This window comes from Loxodonta africana, chromosome 18 (assembly GCF_030014295.1).
Source record: "Loxodonta africana isolate mLoxAfr1 chromosome 18, mLoxAfr1.hap2, whole genome shotgun sequence".
NCBI classification, from domain to species: Eukaryota; Metazoa; Chordata; class Mammalia; order Proboscidea; family Elephantidae; genus Loxodonta; species Loxodonta africana.
In genome coordinates, this window is record NC_087359.1 from 34,509,141 (window position 1) to 34,532,296 (window position 23,156).

Below are 23,156 nucleotides of genomic sequence, written 5' to 3' on the forward strand. Positions count from 1 at the left end.
CTCGTAAACAGCTGGGGTCTGGGCTCAGGACCCTCCATCAGTACCTGCCCTGCTTGCCACAGTGCTTTTCAGTCTCCTGTTGCTTGTCAGCCCGTGTACGTGCTGGTGCAGGAAATAAAGGAGCTATTTGCTACCTGGCCCGGTCTCCATCCGTCCTCCTCAAGGAGCATGTGTGTGTGTGTGTGTGTGTGTGTGTGTGGTGCGTGTGCTCATGTGCGCTTTGGTGGGACAACGTTATGGAGAGAGAACAGGCTCTGATATTGAATGCCATGCCAAAAGCTTTGTATTCAATTGAATAAAACAACCCTGACCAATCGCTAGAAAAGGACATCATGTTTGGTAAAGCAGGGGGTCAGTGAAAATGAGGGAAACCCTAATGAGATGGATCGACACAATAGCTGTAACAATGGGCTCCAACAGACCAACGATCATGAAGTTGGGACAAGACCAGTCAACGTTTCATTCTGTTATACATAACGTCGCCCTGAGTTGGAGCTGACTGAATGTCAACTGACAACAACAGTGGGCTGGTGGATGATGTGATAAACGTTTGTCAGACGAGGCTCAGGCAGTTTAAGTGACTCTCCCAAGATCTAACAGCTGGTTACGGAGCTGGGATTTGAACCCAGGTGTTCAGGTAGGTCTCCTCTAATCTTTCTGCTCCAGGAAGCCTGAGCCAATGACCTGGCTGCTCAAAGCAGGAGTGAGAGTTCCCTACCATCTTAGGTTGAGGTTCCCCAGGAGCAGACCTGGAGTAGGGTTTGAGAATAAGTAGTTTATATGGAAGGTGATCCCAGGAAGTACTCTCAGTGGGAGTGGGGAAGTGAGAGCAGAAGGAAGCTAATGAAAAGGAGTTTTAGGTAACGGGGGCTCAATTCTACTGGGGAATGCTGGGAGAAAGCGTAGACCTTTGCAACTCAAAGTGTGGTCTCTGGACCGGTGTCAATTGACATCTTGAGGAGTTTACAGGAACTGAAGAATCTCAGGCCCCACCCTGACCTATAGAGTCAGAATCTGCATTTTAACAATGTTCCCAGATAATTCACATACATGTTAAAGTTTCAGATGCACCAGTATAGAACTCATCTCAGTTATTCTACCCAGGGGATGAGGAAAGTCTGGCATTTATGTTCCAACTCCTGAAAGTTGTTCCTGGGGTCATTAGCTCATTGGCGCTTCTGGCTTGCCCCATGCATTGACTGAGGAGAAGAAGCCCTCAGGTAGAGAGTAACTGGTGCTTGTAGCAGGGCTCTGTTGACACGTAATGGCATGGTGAGTACCAAGGGGATATGGGTAGGGCACCGACGGTGTCTGCTGCAGTCCACCCCTTGCTCTCCTCAGGTGCACTCAAGCTCCATGAAAAGTTCACTCTGGCTTGGCACTGCTTCTTTAAGGTGGAGGCTGGTAGTAATATCTTAAAAAAAAAAATGACCTGTAACTGGAGGGTGAATGATGTAAGCTGTGATCCTCACTGCTGGTATTGGCCCTGAAGTATAAATGATACTTATCATCTCCTTCCTTTAATCAGTTTTAGGTTCCTCTCATCCTTGGCCAGCACTTCAGCTGGTCCAGGTTGCTTTGCTGGTGAAGTAGCCAAGACTTTTATTCTTGAAAGGGCTGAACCCTTAGTTACCATGCCCTTGTCAGGCCACGGTTGCTGCAATTGCCCATTTATGATTACCACCAGCCAGGAAGCACCAAGGATTCCTTGAAGTCACCCCAGTGAATCACCTAAGTTCTAGATGCACTCCTTCCTGCCCACATTAGGAGGCTGTGATCCTAGCTCCTCATGCTAATCAAGGTCAATAACCTCTGATAGTAATCAGTCTTTCCTTGCCTGCTGGTCTACTGGCATGAAGAGCCAAAATGACCAGGCAGCAGCTGTAAGTTTAGGTTTAGGAAAATCTTTACATATTCCCTGGTGGAAACATTCCTGTCACTCCCCGCTCCAGATCCAGGACCTTTAGTCCAGCAGAGCCTAAAATTGTGGGGACAGGAAGCACAAATTCCTGAAGTGGGCCCCTGGGAATGATTGTGAGAGGGGGCATTTCTACTTCCACCCCTTGGTTCCTGGCCCCATGTGTTATGGCTAGCAGGGACACAGTACCATAAGGTCTTAGGATGAGTTCCTTTAGAAGTTAATTCTGCGACAAGGATTTGAATGAAGTACAAGTAATTTATTTGGGTGGTGATCCCAAGAAACACCAATAGGGGAATGAAGAAGTAACACAGGGAAGGGAAGGAAGCCAGTAAAGGATGCGTCATTGAGCAAGTTACTGCTGCAGTTAACTGGAGCTTAACCCTGATGGGGAACTCTGAGAGACGATGTAGAACACACCTTAGAGTTAGTTATCCCTCCTGAGGGGTGAGGGAGCTGGTGTATTAATCCTCCAACTCTCACCTGTCATTGACTCAGGACTGCTTCTGGAAACATTAATTCCCCAGCATTTCCAACCTGCCTTGCACTTGGGCTGAGAGAAAGCCCTCCAGTGGATAGTAGCATGCGTCTGTGGTAGGTTACGGTCAACACCCCCAAGAACAATGAGGCAATATGGGGGCATCGACAAGTGCCTACTCTAGCCACTCTCCGGACTATCTAACAAATATGTACTGGTACCTCCTCTGTGCCAGGCACTGTTCTTGGCACTGGGGGTACAGCAGTGAAGAAGGTGTATGTGGCCCGCACTCTCTCAGAGCTTCCCATCTAGTGCGGGAGGCAATCAGCTGGCAACCACAACTACAGAAAATGTGCTCTAAAGAAAATATTAGGCTGTGATAGAGAATAACGAAGTCTGTGTGTGAAGGGTAAGGAGTAGAAAGGGTGGGCCTCTCAGAAGGAGGCATTTAAACCAAGACCTCAAGGATAAAAGGGAGTTGGCCATGTATTGTGCCTGGGGAAGAGCATTCCAGGTACAGGCAACAGCAAGGACAAAGGTTCTGAGCAGGAGAGAACGTGGTATGTGTGTGAGCGCGTGTGAAACAGGAAGAGAAAGAGAGAGGGGAGTGGCACAGATGGTAGGGGCGAGGGCGGAGAGGACAACAGAGCTAGCTCTTTATGGCTTTGGCAGGGAGTTTGTATTTTATCCTAAGTGCAATCGAAAACACTGGAAGGTTTAAACGGATTTATCCTTCGAAAGGCTTGCTCTGGCTGTGATCCCACCACCTGCACCTGTAGATTCTTATTCTGTGTTAGTTTTGGGGAACACAGAGAGGAATTTGCCATGGTCCCTCCCTTGTGGTGCAGTGGTTAAGAGCTATGACTGCTAACCAAAAGGTTGGCAGTTCGAATCCACCAGGTGCTCCTTGGAAACCCTATGAGTCAGTTCTACTCTGTCCTTTAGGGTCACTATGAGTTGGAATCAACTGCATGGCAACGGGTTTGGTTTTGGTTTTCTCCCCTAGGGGGTGCTCAGCTCTCCTCCCTGTCTCAACCCTCCCCCTTACCAAGTCCCCCTCGTCTGCTCCGCTGAACTTGAGACCAATGATCTTTGGAAGCGATTTTATTTATTTTTTTCTGTGGGATGGCTGGGCTGGGGTAGTAGGGGGCTGGGATCTGAGACTGGTTCTAGGGATGTTCGTCCCCTTCCTCGGCACTGCGGCGGCCAAAGTCCATCCATCCATATGCTTCTTCTTCTTCCTCCATCCATGGCCCCTTCTTCTTGGCCAGATCTGAGGAATGGGACAAGGAGAAGGGTCAGAGGTGGGCCTGGGGTAAGCGGGAGAGGAGGTGAGGGTGGTGGAAGGGCACCTAGCCTCTGGGGGCCAGGTAAACAGGGATGGCTGTCAGCAGCTCCTACCTGCCACAAGGTGTGAGGGGCCCTGGGACCCCAGCTGCCTTTTGTGATGAGAGGCTGGGCCCAGCTGGTCTGGCCAGTGCGGCTCCAGGCCCTGGCTCGCCATGGGACCCGCGAATTCATCCCGCATCTGGGATGGGGGCTTCCTATAAGCTTCGGAAAAAGAGGCCAGAGCCAGCGCAAAGATCAGCATGTACACACACAGGCGCTGCATCTTGTCTGCAAAGGGGAGAGAGCTGAGTTTAAAGGTGGGGCTATCCCCAGGTAGGCCCAGGGGCAGGGGGCTGGACTGAATGGACTCCAGGTTCCTCCTGTTGACAGGTCTGCTTCTGTGTGGAGTTGTGGACTACTGGGCCATTTTCCTCCAGTTCCTGCCAGCTCCACCCTAGAGCCCAAGCCTTGTACCTCTCCTCATCGCCTCCCCAATTATACCGACTGCGTCTCTTGGAGGAATTAAAAACCTAGAGCAATGGTTTCCTAACAGTTCTGTAGAATCTGAGGCCGTGTCTGTGGCTCTGTAAATGTTTGAGTCTTGTAATTTAAAGTAGACCTTTAAGTAGTAATACCAAAGAAACATAGACGCTCAACTGCCTTATGGACCAAACAACAACACCTTGGAGACCACAGCATAGTCACTGTGTGGCTGGGTCAACACAATTTTTGTGAAGGTCCTCCTGCAACTTTTTTTTACTTAAGAGAAATATCCTGTGATGGCAATTAAACAGTTAAAAAAAAAACTGTGACCATTTGCAATTATTTATCAGGATGAATAGAGTTCGGGGAAGCCATAATACAGAAACAAACTGTTGCTCCAATGAATATAAAATTCAAATACTCATCTGTTCTCTGGATTCAACATTTCTGTGCATTTTACCTTCGTTATTCTGATTGGTTTTATCGTAAATTCAAGTTGAGTCGATTCTGACTTATGGCGACCCCATGTATTTCAGAGTAGGACAGCACTCCATAGGGTTTTCAATGGCAGTGATCTTTCCAGAAGTAGACCGTTAGGCCTTTCTTCTGAGGCACCTCCCAAGGAATTCTTTTTTTTTTAATTTGTATTGCATTTTTATTTATAATGAGCTCAGAAAGGAAGTTTTTTTACAATTAATTTTCTCCGAGCACCCCTCTCAGTTATCATGAAACAACCACAGCACAATTATTATTTCTTTATAGAATAGAAACAGAGAACTCAAAGTTTAACGGCTGTTAGGAAGGCAATGGGAAAATAATGGGAAAAGTCAACACTAAAAATCACATGTCTACCAGTTCAGTAGATTAGCCTCTGCTGAATGCCTCCGAACATGTCCCACTGTACCAGCACGGAGTGAAGAGACCCTTGATGTCCTGGGTTTCCTCACTTCCTGTTATAGATTGAATTGTGTCCCTCCAAAATTTATGTTGAAGTCCTAACTCTTGGTAATTTTAAATATGACCTTAGGTCGAAATAGGGTCTTTGAAGATCATATCAGTTAACCTGAGGTCATATCAGAGTAGAGCGGTCCTAATGCCACCTGACTAGTGTCTTATAAAACAGGAGAAGGAACACAGAGACAAGGAGACAGGGCAGAGGCGTCTAAAAGCCAAGGAATGCCTGAGGCTACTAGAAGCTGAGAGAGACAAGAAAGGATGCTACCCTAGGGCCTTTGGAGAGAACTTGACCCTGCCAATACCCTAAATTTGGACTCCTAGCCTCAGGGACTGTGAGACAATAAATTTCTATTGTTTAAAGCCACCCACTTTGTGGCATTTTATTATGTCAGCCTTAGGAAACATCTCAAAGTAGCGTCCGTTTGTTATTATGAACCCTTGTATGTACCTCAAATTTTTAATGTAATCGGCTTTACGAGTGTCTTAGTTATCTAGCGCAGCTATAACAGCTACCAGAAGTGGATGGCTTTAACAAATAGAAATTCATTCTCTCACAGTCTAGGAGACTACAAGTCTGAATTCAGGGCCCCAGCTCCAGGGGCAGGCTTCCTTTCTCTGTCGGCTTTGGAGGAAAGTCCTTATCATTAATCTTCCCTTGGGTCTAGGAGTTTCTCAGCACAGGGACCCTGGTCCAAAGGATACGTCCTTTCTTCTCCTGGCTCTTCTTTCTTGGTGGTGTGAGGTCCCTATCTCTCTGCTTGCCTCACTCTCCTTTTATCTCTTGTAAAATAAAAGGCAGGAGCCCTGTTGGGCACAGTGGTTAAGAGCTGCTAACCAGTTGGATTCAAGCTGCTGACCTTTTAGTAAGCTCCTACCTTTTATCTTGCAAGCGATGCAGTCCACACTGCAGGGAAACTCCCTTTACATCAGATCAGAGCTGTGACTTGAATAAGGGTGTTGCTTCCTACCCTAATCCACTTTAACATAACCTAATCTTACCTCAGAGCCCTGGTGGTGCAGTGGTTAAGAGCTCAGCTGATAACCAAAAGGTCAGTAGTTCGAATCCACCAGCGCCGTTCCTTAGAAACCCCATGGGACAATTCTACTATAGGGTCATTATGAGTCAGAATTGAAATGCGTTTGGGTTTTGGGTAATCTTCCCTCATTAATTACAGGCAGAGATAGAACTTACAACACACAGGAAAATCACATCAGATCACAAAATGAAAGACAACCACACAATACTGGGAATCATGGCCTAGCAAAGTTGACACATATTTTTGGGGGACACAATTCAATCCATGACAACAGGGGTTGGTTTGTAAATATGAATTGTATTTAAGTCGGAGCGATGTTTGTAACTCGGGGACTGCCCGTACATGTTATTCAGTGACATTGGTCACATTTTTCACAATGTGTCAGCATTTTCATTATTTCCATTCCGGTTGTTCTGTTTCCATTAATCTAGCTTCTTTGTCCCCCCTTACTTTCTCATCCTCGGTCTGTGGTAAATGTTGACTGTTAGGTCTCATTTAAACGATTGTTTAGAGGAGTATAGTATTCATGGACGGTATTTATTTTATGAGCTACTCATACCTGGTAGATGGGGAATTCTTATTATAAGTAAATGATATAAATTTTACCTTGTAAGAATATATTTGCGTTAATAAAGACTGCCTTTTTCTGTGTTTTATAACGGTCAGAGGAAATCTCTCTTAGATTTCCTTTGGAAGAAAGAGAGTTCTTCTGCTAAAGAAGCAAAGTTTGCAAATTAAGGATCTAGCTGTGCTGTCTGCTATGGTAGCCAATGGCCACATGTGGCTCTTTAACTTTAATTAAAATGAAGAATTCCTTTTCTCAGTTGTACTAGCCACATCTCAAGTGCACATGTGGCTTGGAAAAAAAAAAAAAAGTTTCTGTCAAGTCGATTCCAGCTCATAGCAACCCTTTAGGACAGAGTAGAACTGCCCCATAGGGTTTCCAAGGAGCAGCTGTTGGACTCAAACTGCCGACCATTTGGTTAGCAGCCGTAGCTCTTAACCACTACGGCACCAGGGCTCCACACATGTGGCTGGTGGCTACCATATTGAATGGCACAGATATGGAACATTTCCATCATCAAGGAAAATTCTTTTCAAGAGTTGAGTTGGGATCCAGGAGCTGTGAGGCCTAGTCCCAGCTTTGCCCCTAATTTATATGACTCTGGGGTCAGTTTCCTCACCTGAGAGATGGGGAGACTAGCCCTTATCCTCTTCACTTCCCAGGGCTAGGGTGAGTGGAGTGAGAGGGTCAGGGCAGGGCTCTGGACGGAAAAGCAGGACAAGTTGGAGGGCTGATTCCCACAGGTTGGGAGGTCCTAGGGCTGAGACGCAGGCCCTAGTTTTGCCCAGGGCTAAGGGAAGTGTCCCCATCTTGGAGTCACAGAGGCATGAGCCCTAGACTATTGCCAGTGGCCTGGTACCTTGATGGGGTAAGAGAGGTCCTGCCAACCGTCTTCCCACCTTGTCCCTCCCAGGGTTTTCTTACCTGCAGAGCTGGGGTGGTGGGTGGTGCAGTGGCTGGGCCTGGAGCGCTCAGTGATCTGTTCCTCTAGGTGCCCCAGCCCAGCCTTATAAAGCCCTTGAGGCGCTCCTCCCCAGGAGGCCAGGCTCCCCCCATGTGGGAGGAATCGGGTTGGGGCATAGGTATAACCCATCACCCCTGCCCCGCCCTGTCATTTAGTGTCCATCAGTCAGTCTTGGAGCATGTGGAGGAAGGGAAGGGGTATTGACCTTCATGGTGAAGGGCAGGAGTTGGGGTGGAGGGCAGGCAGGAGACAAGCTCCCTGGGGCCAGGGACAGTGCCCCCTTCAGGTCTTCAGGGTCAGAGGTCTGGATACTGTCCCTCAACCTCTGTCCCATGGGGGCGGGGGGGGGTGAGGTGGATGGACCAGGTGACCTTAGATTCCGAAGATGCAGATTTTACCAAACATTGATGTTTGAAGAGCAGGGAGTGTGTGAATGTGTGGTAATGTATTGATCCCATGTCCACTCTGCAAACAGGACGTGCTGTGGTTATCAGGAGCAGTGGGCCATGGGCTGATGGCCTATCAGCTCACATCCTGGTTGCCTCTTAACCCCCTTCACCTTTCTCTTACTTTGAAAAATCCTCTGTGTCTGCCTTCTCCTTATGCCCCTTGAGCTGGGGTGGGATGGGTAGCAGCTCCCCCATCATCTCCCTAGGTCTGTTCCTTACCCCCCACCTCCTGCAAGCCCCCCACCCCAGAGCCAATTCCTTCGGCGTCTTGCATCTCAAGTCTCCTCATTTTGCTTTCAAAAGGAGCTAGTCATCTGCATTCACAACTTTCCAATACAAAAATGCGTCTTAAAATGGTTAGCAAACTAAAGATTTTACCAAAGACGTTCAGAAAGCAAAATGGTACGCTTGTTGATTTGTGTGATAACTTGCTGCTGCAGCCTGGTTTGGAGGGATAGAGCTAGCTCTTGGCTGTTTTTGATTTTTCCACCGTTGATACTAGAAATTTTGCTCGCGTTCATGCATCATTAGTGCCTCTCCTTGTCTGGGGGTGTTTGGATGCACTTTGGAGGCTGGATAAGGGGCAGTGGTACCCACACTCACAGGTGATAAAGGAAGCAGGCTGTGAGGTGTCCATAGCAACCAGCAATGAATGTTCTGGTGAATAACCACTCTAATCCAGAGCAGGACTTCGTGACTCAGCAGATGGAATAAATGAAAACGACAAAAACAGGGTAGGCATTGGCGACAGTTAATTGAATCACCGGATCTCAGAGATGGAAGGGACTTTGAGGGGGCCTGGGGGCAGGCGTGGGGTGGGGAGCAGCTCAGCACACACTCTAGGGGAATAAAGACGTTGGTGTTGCTGTGGTAATGAGAAATGACAAACCTCCAGCAGGGCCCTGGCTGTACTGGGGCGCAAGACTCCACGTCTGCCAGTGGAGGGGTTACAGTCCCTGAGCTGCTCTTCCCCAGGCGGGTGGCGTGGGAGTGGGGGTGGGAGGTAGGAGAGTGGGAGGTGGCATGGCGGTGGGGTGGGAGGTGGGGGAGTGGGGGGTGGCACGGCCATTTCCCCAAGCAGAAGCGTGGACTTCCATTCAGCAGGCAATGGTGGAGGCCTGTTCTGCGCAGACACTGGCAGGTGTTCTGTGCAGAGATGAGAGGGGCAGTTCTTGCCCCAAGGAGCTCATGGTCGTAGATCATGTTCCCCTTGCAGGTGAACATTGTCTGATGGGCAAGGGAAGGGTTTCCCTGGCCCTGATCCTTTCCAGCTGTTGCGCCTTGGGTAAACGTCTCCTCCTCTCTGAGCTGTTCTCTCCTCTAAGAAATGAAGAAAACAACTTGGAGGGTCTTGTGGAGGTGATGCACATAAAGCACCCTGGGTTTAGTTTTTTTGTTGAGCACCCTCCCTCTCCCTTAGTCCCTGTGGGCCTTAGTGAAGTGGTCGTCACTCATTGCTATATCACAGGGCTGTGCACACACACAAGGCATAAAGGGGGGGACTTCCTGAAAAAACATTATTCTGTGAATCCGAGGTTCTCCCTTCCATAGGCTGTGACTCAGAGGAACACCTGCCCTGAGTTGCCAATGAAAGAGGTCCCAGGATGGAGCCTATGGAGGTAGGGGAGGCCAGCACCCACAGGTCTGCAGGGGGCTTTGGAAGTGGAGGGGCCAGGATTTGAATCCGGGCTCCACCACTGATTGGCTGAGTGACCAGAAAATCCAGTTTCTGGGCCTAACAAACTGAAAACCGGATCCCAGAGCCTGGGTCCAGTCTTGTCCCCTCCCTGCATACCCTGCCGCTGTCACTGTAACAGTACTGTGTGCCCAATACTGCTGAGCCCTTTACATGTGTGAATGCAGTTGTTCTTCCCCATGATCCTAGGACAGCAGTGCTAGTATGGCCCCATTCTACAGATGATGAAATTGAGACTCAGGGCTTAAACCTCAGGTCTCTGACCTCCAGCTCTGGGATCTTTCTCCTCCAGAGGGGTGTGGTAGGCAGTGTAATAGTGCGCAAAGAAAGATGTCCACACCCCAATCCCTGGAACCTGTGAATATGTGACATCACATAGCAAATGGGACTTTGCAGATGGAATTAAGGTTACAAACTTTTAAAATTGAAGATCCCTGGGTGGTGCAATGGTTTGCGCTGGACTGCTATCATGGAAGAAAGACCTGGTGGTCTACATCTGTTAAGATTAACCAAAAACCAAACCCATTACCCCTGAGTCGATTCTGACTCATAGTGATCCTATAGGACAGAATAGAACTGCCCCAGAGGGTTTCCAGGGCTGTAAATTTTTACAGAAACAGACTGCCGCATCTTTCTCCCATGGAGTGGCTGGTGGGTTCAAACTACTGACTTTTGGTTGGCAGCCAAATCCTTAGCCACCGCACCACCAGGGCTCCCTCTGTTAAGATTACAGCCAAGAAAATCCTTTGGAACAGTTCTACCCTGTAACACATGGGGTCGCCATGACTTGGAATCGACTCAATGGTAACTAACAGAACAGCAGCCTGGGTTATCCAGGTGGGCCCAATCTAATCACATGAGCTGTTAAAAGCAGAGAACTTTCTCTGGCTAGAGGCAGAGGAGGTGTGGCTGAAGAAGTTGAAGTATGAGAGCTCAATGCTGTGCTGCTAGTTTGAGACGCGGAGACAACGCGATGAGGAATGCAGGTGGCCTTAGAGGCTGAGAGAGATCCCCAGTGACAGTCGGCAAAAAAATGGGGACCGCAGCCCTACAGCCTTAAGGAACTGAGTTCAGCCAACAACTTGGATGAGCCTGGAAATGGGTTCTTCCCCAGAGCCTCGAGAAAGGAACACAGCTCTGCTGACACCTTGATTTTTGCCTCTGAGACTAAGCAGAGGACCCAGGTGAGCCATGCTGTACCAGGACTTCTGACTTGCACTACTGTGAGAAAATAAGTTTTCGGTACTTCAAGCTGCTCAGTTTGTGGTAATTTGTTAGGGCAACCCAAGACGACTAAGACAAGGGGCCACAGCCTTACGAAGACTTCCGTGAGTAAGAACTGGCCTTGTGTGAGTGCCTGGGCCTTTTCTCCTCCCTCCAAAAATGCCAGTGCCCCATTCCCTGGAACCCGTGAATATGTGATGTTAGATGGTAGAAGGGACTTCCAGATGGAATTAAAGGTGCCAATTTTAAAATAGGGAGCTTACCGTGGGTTATCTGGGTGGGCCTTTTAAAAGCAGAGGACTTTTTTAAGGAAAGTGTTTGTTAAGGTATTTTGACCATTCAGTTCTTCCACAGCCATTCCAGTTACTGAGCACCTGCTCTAAGCCAGGGGCTGGCTGAGTCCCCAGGGATAAGAGAGGAATATGGCCTGCCTTTCATTGCTTTCATGGAGTTTAGGTCCTGGGTGGGAGCAAGACACACACAAAGATGAAGGTGATGAGGAAGGGTGGCCAGCCGAGGGGAACGCTGTCTGGGCAGGAGGGCCTCTAGCAGTAACTTCACACACGGGATCACACTCCTACGCTCCAGGGCCTGGCTTTGGCAAACAGGTCGCTGTGGATGAACTGCAAGGGCTGTCAGAGAGGCGGCAGCTCCACTTCCTAATTGGTTATTGATTTCGGAAAAAGGAGAGACCGATGGTGACTCAGTCACCCTGCCCTACGCAACCAGGGCCTGGGAGGGTGTGATGGGACTGGGGACAAACAGTGACACCTGCCTGGGGAGGTGTTCGTGTCAACAGGGGCATCCGTGGTCCCTCTGGGGACGAGCGCTGAGCTGAGGGAAGTGGGTTCGCAGGTTCTCACCTGCTGTCCAAGGCTGATAGCAGATAGGTGGCAGGACGGGGAGGACAGCCTGTGCTCTGCTCTCAGGCTGAGCTGGAGAGGCCGCCCAGTGCACGTCAGGGCACAGTGACAGGCCTGGCTGCCCCTGAGAGTGAGGGTACCCCTACTCCAGCCTCGGCTATCCCTCCTGGCCCCCCACTCACCTTCTTAGCTGATACCCACGTGTGCCTTTGAAGCAGTGGTTCTCAACCCAGGCCTCACACATTAGGATCGTCCAGGGAGCTCGCCACGCCCAGGGTGCACCCCAGACCTGTCAGATCAGAATTCCAGAAGTTGGGATTCAGGCCTTGGTGAGAGCCTGTGTGCAGGACAGGCACTTGTGTCTGAGAAAGGACAGGAGGCTTGGAACCCTGGGCTTTAATCCCAGCTCTGGCACTTTCTAGGTATGTGACCTAAGGCAAGTCACTTAGACTTTTTGGGTCTTGTTTGTTGTTGTTAGGTGCTGCCAAGTTGGTTCTGACTCATAGCGACCCTATGTACAACAAAACGAAATACTGCCCGGTCCTGCACCATCCTTGCAATTGTTGCTGTGCCCATTATTGTAACCACTGCAGGCAAGTCACTTAGACTTCTGGGTCTCGTTTACTTATCTATAAAATGGGGGTGAGACTAGTATTTACCTCAGAGGGTGGTGATGAGGATGAAATGAGAAGCCTGTAGCGTTTACATGATGTTTGACACATGGTGTCAAGTCAGCTAGCATTATTGGTATCTTCATTACCACAGCCCTACCTCGCCTCAAGAGTCCTGGGTGGTACAAATGGCTAACACACTCTGATGTAGCTGAAAGGTTGGCCACTCGAGTTCTCCTAGGGGTACCTCAGAATAAAGGCCTGGCAATACACCTCTGAAAAATCAGCCATTGTAAAAGACCCTATGGAGCACAGTTCTACACAGTTCTACTCTGACACACAGAGGACCACCATGAGTCAGAGCTGACTCAGCGGTAACTGGAAAAAACCTCCCCTCATCTGTGCTGCTGTTTTCCGCTAACCTCCAGAACATTCTCCCTCTTTTCTTGATTATTTTCCTCTCCACGCTTCCCTGCAGTGGCCCCTGGAACGTTCTCCTGCTGGTTAGTGCTCTCTCCTCCATGCAGACCTCACGCCAGCTTCCTTCCTCCTGTCCTCTCTCCTTGCTCTCCACAGGCCCTGGTCACATCCTGACCTCCACCCTCCATCCTCGGGGCTGTTTTGCTCCGTATCTTAACTGTGACACTTTTCACTATTGAGTCAGCGCCCTCAGAGTGCCTATTAGCACATCCAGAACTCTATCTGCAAATTTCAAAAAGCAAGGAATCAGTATTCTTGACACAATGCTGGCTTCTGATAGCTGCCTTTTCCAAAATCACACTTACATTGATGAAGACTGTCCAATTTGCCTAAAAGAGCTATGGAAAATTAATTTTACAAGCACTTTTGCTTGCAGCTATGTGTGAAAACTGTTTCAAAATTGTTAGGGTAGGGGCTGGGATTGTCAGAGAAAAAGAAGGAGGGAAGTGTTAAGGTGGGGAGAATAACGTCCTTTATCTTGATAAAGGTTTGAATTACACATTTGTCAAAACTGACTGCGTGTACACTTAAGATCTGTGCATGCCACTGGATGTAAATTGTATTAAGCAAAAAACTATAAACAAATGTCAAACTCTAGTTAATGAAGTGTTACAGCAAAGTGTACTGTCTCTGCAATTTATTCTGAAATGCATAAAAAATGAGATGGGCAGATGGGTAGACACGAGATAGAGAATAATAAAATGCAAATTATAGAACCTAGGCGGTGGGTTTATGAGCGTTCCCATGAAAATTCTTTCAACTTTTCTGACTGAACATTTTCATGATAAAACATTGGAAACATTTGTGTTTAGCGATTTAAAATAGTTTTAAGTTAAAACTATTTAAAATTTAAAATTTTAAACGGGAAAAAATAATTCCAAAAGCAACTATGTGAGAGGAGTCTATTCAGGTGCATTTCGGAGTGAAGGAAGTGAGGAAGTGGAGTTGCTGACCCCAGAATCTGCAGTTAGGAGACGAGGGAGCTGGGCTGTGAATACGGCCATCTTCTTGGACACTGATTACTGCTGCCTCCCCTTGGCCCACAGCCTCCTGTGTACCCTCCAGAAACCCAGCTCCTGCTGAATCTGCATTTGATGTGACCAGGGGTGGATTATCCAATAGGCAAGGTAAGCGCAGTGCTTACCAGACCATCTGTAGTGAACCATTTCACATTTTTTTCTCCACATCAAAGATTCTGCTTCTAAGTATGATTGGCATCTGTCTCTCTCCCAACCCCACAGCACCTCCCTACAGAATCAAAGCCTCTTTTTAAATTTAAAGTCCCTGAGAGGGCTGGATTACCCAGTAAGCAAGGTAAGCATGGGCTTACTTGTGCTTATTTTCTAAACTGTAGTAGTGAACAATTTCACGAGTTTACTACAGATTAGTAAATACCCATGTGAAGTTGTTCACTATAAATTAGTGAATAAGAACAAGTAAACCCAAGTTTACCTTGCTTACTGGGTAATCCACCCCTGGATGTGACCTCCATCCCTCCACCTGTCCAGGCCCTCCCAGACCACCTACTCTTCCTGGTCTCACTCCTCCCTAACCTGGGCCCCAAAGTTTGTCATTTCTGTTATCTGTGAAGTACCTCCATGGCTGTCCCTGTCCTGCTCCAGAACATGCCAGGCTGATTCCCAGGCAGGGGCAGAGACCACCCCCCTTCCTCAGCTCCTGTCCGCTCCCTGCAAACACCTACAGGAAAGGTCCTGAAAGTGATCATTGGTTCCATTGCAAATTAATACTCTGCAGCTGGGCTGTTGCCTGACAACCCTGTGAATCATCTCTCTTGCATCCCAAGGTCATCTGACGTCAGCCTCCCCTCGCCTGTCATGACCACAGCTGTCTGCGTCCACCACCTGCCTTTTCCTCCTTCCTTCTAGCTCTGTTGCCAGCCCCTCCACAGGGCCCTTCATCCTAGACCCTCCTTCCTGCTTAGAGACCACCTGCCTTCACTTTTTCATTCATTCACTTATTCAACAAAAATTTTCCAGGTGCTCACTTTGTGGCAGGCTGTGCTGACCCTGGGGACACAACGTTGATCAAGAGGGTCTTTGCTCCTTTTCTCTTAGAGTTTATGGAGTAGTAAGTAGGAAAGCCTTCCACTTCCCCTTGAACCTTGACCCTCTCCTGCATGCAAGCCTTCTAGTGTCTATAACATCATTTACACCACTACCTGCCCGTGATAATGGTAATTAAAATGTAGGGAGCAGTGCTATGGCCAGGCCCCCATGCTGAGCACTCTGCTGGAATTATGTCTTCTAATCCTCACTACAATCCTAGGAGGAGGAACAATTGCCCCACGTTATGCCAAGGAAACTGAGGCTGGTGATTGCTGGAAGAAGCAATGAATCAATCCGCCACGGGCTGCAGCATCCCTGCATGTTCTCGTTGAGTGAGCCCAGAATTCAAGGCCATGACCGATGCCCTTTCCCTGGACACTTCTCAGGGTGTACTTATAGAAGTTAAACGTAGTTGTTACACAAGTGAGTGATATGATCTGTAACCATGTTCATCACATTCAAAGACAAGTTTTTTTATGTGTCTTTTGACTTTATTTGCATGTATTTTGCCATGCACTTTATTTTGTTTATTTATTGTCCTTTTGGTGAAAGTTTACAAATCAAGTCAGTCTCTCATACAAAAAGTTATACACATCTTGCTATGTACTCCTAGCTGCTCTCCTCCTAATAAGACATCACGTTCCTCCTATCTACCCTGTATTCCCTGTGTCCATTCATCCAGCTCCTGTCCACCTCTTCCTTCTCACCTCACCTCCAGACAGGAGTTGCCCACATAGTCTCATATGTCTACTTAAGCCAAGAAGCTCTCTCCTCATCAGTATCACTGACTATCTTATAGTCCAGTCCAATTCCTGTCTGGAGAGTTGGCTTCAGGAATGGTCCCAATCTTGGGCTAGTGAAGGGTCCGGGGACCATGACCTTCAGGGTCCCTCCAGTCTCAGCCAGTCCTTAAGCCTGGTCTTTCTATGAGAATTTGAGGTCTGCATCCCACTATTCTCCTGTTCCATCAGGGGTTCTCATTGTGTTCCCTATCAGGGCAGTCATCGGTGGTAGCCAGGCACATTCTAGTTCTTCTGGTCAAAGACAAGTTTTGATTTTCCCCATCAAAACACTGACACAACTTTGTTTACATTTAATTGGAAGAAAAAGTACGACTTTAGACAAATTAAAAACTGATATCGCATCATGTTTGGTTATGAGAACACATATATATTAAGATGCAGATTTAAATTTCACTATGTGATTTTTTTTTTTTAACTAAAGTACAGTTGGGGCCTCCTTATATTATTTTTTAATTTGATTACTTTTGTGTCCTTTTCTAAAGGGTGATAACCGGGGGTTTCAGCCCACTAATATGCAAGCACATTGTAAATAACACATGGGAGTTGTGGGCTGTCTTTGGTCCCAATGAGTGGAAAGTGAAATAAGATATAACCACTGTATTCTCTCCATTGACATTGTTTCTGACATCCTGGAGACCTCTGAATCGAACGAATGCCACCCACAAGTCTGGCGAGACTCAGTGGGGTGAATGGGCTGATGACCATCACTCCAGGACTACCTGCCATCGTGCTGGCCTGAAGCCCTGAGGGCTGAGCCCAGACCTTGTACCTTCAAAGAGCTCCCCAGCTGATTCAGCTTGGCAACCAGGCTTCTGAACCTCTCATCTGGTGCAGTGACATTCCATCCCTACTCAGTTCATACCTGTTGCTTTCTGTAAACTTTTTTTGAACTTTTCAGTGCAGATCTAAAACTGCACTTATAAAAACTAAATGCCATAGTGTTGTTGCCGTTGTCAGGTGACATCAAGTAGGTTCTGACTCATAGCAACCCCATGTACAGCAGACTGAAATACTGCCCTGTCCTTTGCCACCCTCACAATCGTTGCTATGTTTGAACCCACTGTTGCAGCCGCTGTGTCAATCCACCTTGTCGAGGATCTTCTTCTTTTTGGTGGTCCTCTACCAGACATGATGTCCTTCTCCAGGGACTGGTCCTTGCTGATAATATGTACAAAGTATATGAGTTGAAGTCTCCCATCCTTGCTTCCAAGGGATTCTCTGGCTGTACTTCTTCCAAGACAGATTTGTTCGTTCTTCATCGTAGTGTACTGTTTTTTTAACCAGCTCCTAGATCACAATCTGAGGTCTGCTAATTCTTTGGTCTAAACCATACGCCTCAAACTTTACTGTGCATATGGGTTGCCTGGGCGTGTTGTTAAAATGCAGAATCTGATGCAGTGGGCCTGGAGGTAGGGCTTGAAACTCTGTACTTCTAACAAGCCTGCAGGAGTCCCTGGGTGTTGCAAACAGTCAAGCTCTCAACTACCGGCCAAAAGGTTGGCAGTTTGAACTCACCCAGAGGTGCCTTGGAAGACAGGCCCAGCCTTCTGTTTCCAAAAGGTCACAGCCTTGAAAAGCCTATGGAGCACAGTTCTACTGTGACACATATGAGGTCCACATGGCTTGGAATTGATTCATGGCAACTAGCAACAAGCTTCCAGGTGATGCTGATGTTACTGGGTAAGCATCACAATATGAGCCGCAGAACTCTCCAAGGTTGTTGTTTGCTGCTATTGAGTTGGCTCAATCTCATGGTGACCTTATATAAAATAGACTGAAACATTGCCCAGTCCTGTGCCATTTTCATGATCACTGGTATGTTTGAGTCCATTGTTGAGGCTGTTGTGTCAACCCATCTCACAGAGGGCTTTCCTTGTTTTTGCTGACCCTCTACCACACATGATGTCCTTTTCTAGTGATTGATATTTCCTGATGATGTGTCCAAAGTAAGTGAGCCAAAGTCTCGCCATCTTGGCTTCTAAGAAGCATTTCTGGTTGTATTTCTTCTAAGACTGATAAGGTAAGTCGCAGTCTCTCTGCACCTAACTTTCTCCTTGTGCTTGTTTTCTGTCATTTCACAGAAATGGAGTGAGAATCAATGACTTGACACACAGAATGACTGTCATGTTTATGCTCCACATTAACTTATTGTTCAACCTCTGTGTTTTCTAGCTTCCTGTTTTTAACCAATGGCCCATAATGAGTGCAAATTAACCACGAAGGACTAAGACTAAAGACAATTTAAACTGTGCAGTGATCCAGGATACTGTGGCTGGGTGATGGTTGGTGATAATGGCTGTGGACCCAGTGAGTCAGCACCTGGGCAACCAGTCATGTTCCTCCTGCCCCGTACATACTCCCTTTTAAAAGGGAAATTAAAAAATATTTATTAATTAAAAAAAAATATATTGAGATAGGCACTATTATTGCTTGAAGCATCGTGCCTGAAAGACCTTTGTTAACCCCTGGGGGTATGTAAGTCAAAGCATAGGAAATAGGGAGCAGTTATTTATTTTTTATTGTGGTGAACATATACTCAAGAGATACACTAATTCAGCAATTTCTACATCACGTATAATTCAGTGATATAATTACATTCTTCATGTTATGCAACCATTCTCACTTTTTCCAAATTTTTCTAGCACCACTAAAATAAACTCCATGCCCCCTCAGTAAAACTCCCTGTTTTCCCTGCCCTTCCCATACCTGGTAACACTAATAATCTTTGGTTCCTATGTATTTGCTTATTTCATATAAGTGAGATCATATAGTATTTGTCCTTTTGTGTCTGACTTACTTTGTTCAATATGATGTTTTCAAGGTTCGTCCATGTTGTGGCATGTATCAGGGCTTCATTTCTCTTTATGGCTGTGTAATAGTCCATTGTATGTATATACATTTTGTTTATCCAATGGACATTTCAGTCATTTATACCTTTTGGCTATCGTGAAAAGTGCTGCAATGAACATTGGTGTACAGGTTTCTGTTTGTATTCCTGCTTTCACTTCTGTGTATATACTTAGAATTGGCATTGCTGGGTCATATGGTAGTTCTATGTTCAACTTTTAAGGAATCATCAAATTGTTTTCCACAGTGACTGTACCATTTTATATTCCCACCAGCAATGGATGAGGGTTCCAGTTGCTCCACAACCTCGCCAACACCTTTTGTTTTGTTTTTTGATCATTGCCATTCTAATGGGGTGAAGTGGTATAACTCATTGTGTTTTGATTTGTATATTTTTTTTAATAGAGTCCCTCGGTGACTACTAGCCAAAGGTTGGTGGTTCAAATCCACCCAGAGGCCCTGCTATGAAAGGTCACAGCCCTGAAAACTTTATGGAGCAGCTCTACTCTGCCCACACAAGGTAACCATGAGTCGGACTCCACGGCAAACAACAATGGCTAATGATGTTGGGCATCTTTTCTTGTGCTTGTTGGCCATTTGGGTATGCTATTTGGTGAAATGTCTGTTAAAGTTCTTTGCCTATTTTTGATTGGGGGTGCTTGTCTTTTTATTTTTAAGTCGTAGAAGTTCTTTAAAAATGTGTTTTGGGTATCAGACCCTTATAGGATATATGGTTCCCAGGGACCAGTTATTCTTAACTGTTTTAGGTGGTGGGCTTTTTAAAGAATCTGATAAAAGCTATTGACAATCTCCCAAGAAAATGCACACATGTACCATTACAGACAAAATCTTGTATAAAATTCTCAGGGGTTGATTTCTCGAATAACCAAGTTCTGACCCTAGGATATCTCCTATTCTAACCGTCTTAAATACAATGCTCTTAACACATTACTTTTCCTCAAGTTTAGCTTTGATGATGCCTCTTTCCTTGTTCGAGTTTCTTCAATAGTTTCCCATTAGCCAAAGCAATGTTTCCCTAAGTGTGGTTTGTGACCTCCCGATGGAATTGGCTGATGATGGTTAAAAATGCAGATTCCTGGGCCCCACATCAGAACTACTGAATCAGAATCTCTGGCTGTCAGGGCAGGACCATTTCCTGGAGCGTTTTAGCCCAGGCAGTCTAACTTCAAAGGCTCTACCACACCTTATGTCAAATGAATTAAAATTCACCCATGTGCAAAATAAACATATTTTTCTGTAATTTTTTAAATGATTTTAAAAGAAATTTTACATTTTAAGTTTTGTTAAAAATGATAGTCTTCTTTCTCTCAAATTTTGTTATGCTTTTATGTAGTTATATAAGGTTGTATGGCAGTTATTGCCAATGTTTCATGTTATAGCATTAAAAATTCATTCTGATTTTATGAAAGTGCATTTCATGAATATATAAATTAGGATGATTTAAAAGAATACAAAAAAATCAAACCTGTGGAGTCAGTTCAGACTCATAGCGACCCTATGAAGACTGAAGAATTGACACCTTTGAATTATGGTGTTGGCAAAGAATATTGAATATACCAGGGACTGCCAGGAGAATGAACAAATTTGTCTCAGAAGAAGTACAGCCAGAATGCTCCTTAGAAGCAAGGATGGCGGGAATTCTTCTCATATACTTTGCACAAGTTCTCAGGAGGAACCAGTCCCTGGAGGAGCACGTCATACTTGGTAAAGACCCTCAACGAGATGGAGTAACACAGTGGCTGCAAAGATGGGCTCAAGCATAACCACGATTGGGAGGATGGTACAGGACTGGGGATATTTCATTTTGTTGTACATGGGGTCACTATGAGTCGGAACCAACTCGACAGCACCTAACAACGAGAGAGTGGAAGAGAAAAATTACTAGCCTCACACTGCATTAATTTAGAAATAATGTGTATGTCCTGATCAGTTAAAAATTCGTCAAGTAGCTCTAATTTCAAAGGTGGTGGGCTGAGTGAATCCAAGTGTTTTTATACTACTGCCACAAGAGGGCGCCATCTAGGCTGTTGTACACAGAAGGTTAATTATCTTAGAGCTACTTAGTTGCACGTTCTGTTCTCCAAATGTTTACGTCTATTGAGTTTACAGCAATTTGAACAGGTTTTAAATACTTCTTGTAAATTCTGCACAATTTTAGCTGGCCAGTTTCGTCTTCATTAACACCAGTTTAAGAAACGTTCATTTTGTTCCTGGTCTTACCTGCTGCTGCAGAGGGTGGGGTTGGGACTGGGGTTGGGCAAGAGGGCTGCTGATCCCTGGGGTAGGGTGGGGGAGCCAGGGGAGAGGCTGGAGATGGGGGCAGAGAGGGGGAGGTAGAGAGAAGGGAGGAGGAGAGACTGAGAAACTGGGGGTCAGATAAGTGAATAAGGAACAAAGAGCTGGGAGACATCGTGAACAATGAATTCTTCATTCACTGGGTATTTTTGCATATTAACATCTAAATGACTTAACCTGTGGCTCAGTCCGCCCACCTCGCACACCAACTTCCCAACCCTGTGTTATCCTCCCCTCCCTGGCCTCCACCTACTTCCTGGTAATGTCAGCTCTCTGAGTCTGTTTTAGCATGTGTGTAGATGAGGGTAGTATTTTAGGCCCTTAGCACAGGCCTGGTACCGAGCATAAGAAAACAGTTCTGTGTCATTTCTGCTCTATACAGGGCCTTGGTTCCAACCAAATGGTCCTACTTGGGTTCCTCAGCACTTTTGGTACCTTTCACCTCTGGATCTTGACTCCTTTTCTCTTTGCTTGGAATGCCCTACTGCATAAAGCACTTTTAAAAAAAAAATTTTATTGTGCTTTAACTAATCCAGTCTCCTATACAGTTTATATACACCCTGCAGTTCTACTCTGTCCTACAGGGTCGCTATGAGTCGGAATCGACTCGATGGCATTGGGTGCACTGGGTATATACTCCTAGCTGCTCTCCCCCTAATGAGGCAGCACACTCCTTCTCTCCACCAGCTATTTCCATGTCCATTCAGCCAGCTTCTGTCCCCCTCTGCCTTCTCATCTCCCCTCCAGACAGGAGCTGCTCACATGGTCTCACTTGTCTACTTGAGCCAAGAAGCTCACTCCTCACCAGTATCATTTCCTATCTTATAGTCCAGTCCAATCCCTGTCTAGAGAGTTGGCTTTGGGAATGGTTCCTGTCTTGGGCTAACAAAAGGCCTTGGGACCATGACCTCTGGGGTCCTTCTAGTCTCAGACTGTCAAGTCTCATCTTTTTAGGAGAATTTGAGGTCCACATCCCAGGGCTCTCCTGCTCCTTCAGGGGTCATCTGTTGAGACAACACCTTCTTTATGAAGCCATTGCTGACTTCCTTGGCCTCAGATGGAGGTGGGGAAGGATATTTTTCAATCCTGAGATCCTGTGGCGCTCAGGCGAAACCACTCACGGCATCGGTCCCTTTCTGCCTTGCATCATGGCTGTGTTGCCACACCCTCCATCAGGGTGTCAGCTCCTGGTGTATAGGGGATCCACCTTTCCAAGTATGGCTCCCAGTACAGTGCACTGCATATACCTAGCACTGAACAATTCTCTGAGCTGTTAATGTACACAATCACGCAGTGCATGACCACATGGTACAAAGAGCAGTGAACAAGGAGCCCTAGGTTCTAGACAAGGCTCTGGTACTTACTAGCCTTCCTCATGTATCTCTGAATTTTCTCAACTATCAAATGGGAATAATTGTTTTAATTACTTCAACCCTGAGATACACCCAAGTCATAGCAATTATATTAGGGTATTCACAAACCTCCTCAGTGACATCTTCACAGGTAATTGATGTGATACAGATGTTGCCAGTTTAACTCAGCATTAATTCTAGATTAGAAAAGGCACAGAACAAACAGCAATGAGCCTACACAGGACCTGACACATTGGTTCACATCAACCTGCAGCCTCTGTGGATTTCGCCCCTAGGGTTGCTTCAGAAGTTTCTCCAACTTTCCAGTCAAATCTTACTTTTGCAATTTTAGAGTATCACCCAAATGTTCTGAACATCATTGTTTGGAGTTAGGTGTTCCTTTGTGTTCACCAGTTTTGCAGGATTTACATACTAACTCCTGGTTCCAGGGTTAGTCACCCATTTCAAGGCAGTTGTCACTGGCTCAGGCTTTGTTCAGAAGCCCTCACCTGTTCTCCAGACAGCCATCCAGCTCCTATTTAAAGCTTGGCCTTCATCTACAAGGAGCTGGCTGAAACTGGGAGCCCAGAGAACAGTGCGCCATTTATTCCTATGACCTTTCTCAGCAACATGAAGCCTGTTATCTTACTGGTTCCTTCACATATCTAGAATTGGCTACATAAAATAGAATCTGCAAACCAGGTGTTTCTGAAAACAA

General features: G+C 46.5%; 1 protein-coding gene across 1 annotated transcript; it reads right to left on the minus strand.

The window, feature by feature from the left end:
* Positions 1-2,778: 2,778 nt before the first annotated feature.
* GAST (gastrin) lies at positions 2,779-23,018 on the minus strand. The gene is made up of 2 exons (XM_003414468.3): positions 3,798-23,018; positions 2,779-3,669 (listed from the first exon to the last, which is right to left on the minus strand). Exons 1-2 carry the CDS (start codon positions 4,006-4,008, stop codon positions 3,566-3,568), a joined length of 315 nt encoding a protein of 104 aa, XP_003414516.1. The 5' UTR covers positions 4,009-23,018; the 3' UTR covers positions 2,779-3,565.
* Between the last annotated feature and the right edge of the window lie 138 nt (positions 23,019-23,156).

Bases quoted from the DNA above. Each gene is read 5' to 3' on its own strand.
- GAST (XM_003414468.3), bottom strand. From the start codon at position 4,008: ATGCAGCGCCTGTGTGTGTACATGCTGATCTTTGCGCTGGCTCTGGCC. The intron at 3,670-3,797 runs GTAGGAGCTGCT...CCCATTCCTCAG, and splicing joins CCCCTCACACCTTGTGGCAG to ATCTGGCCAAGAAGAAGGGG.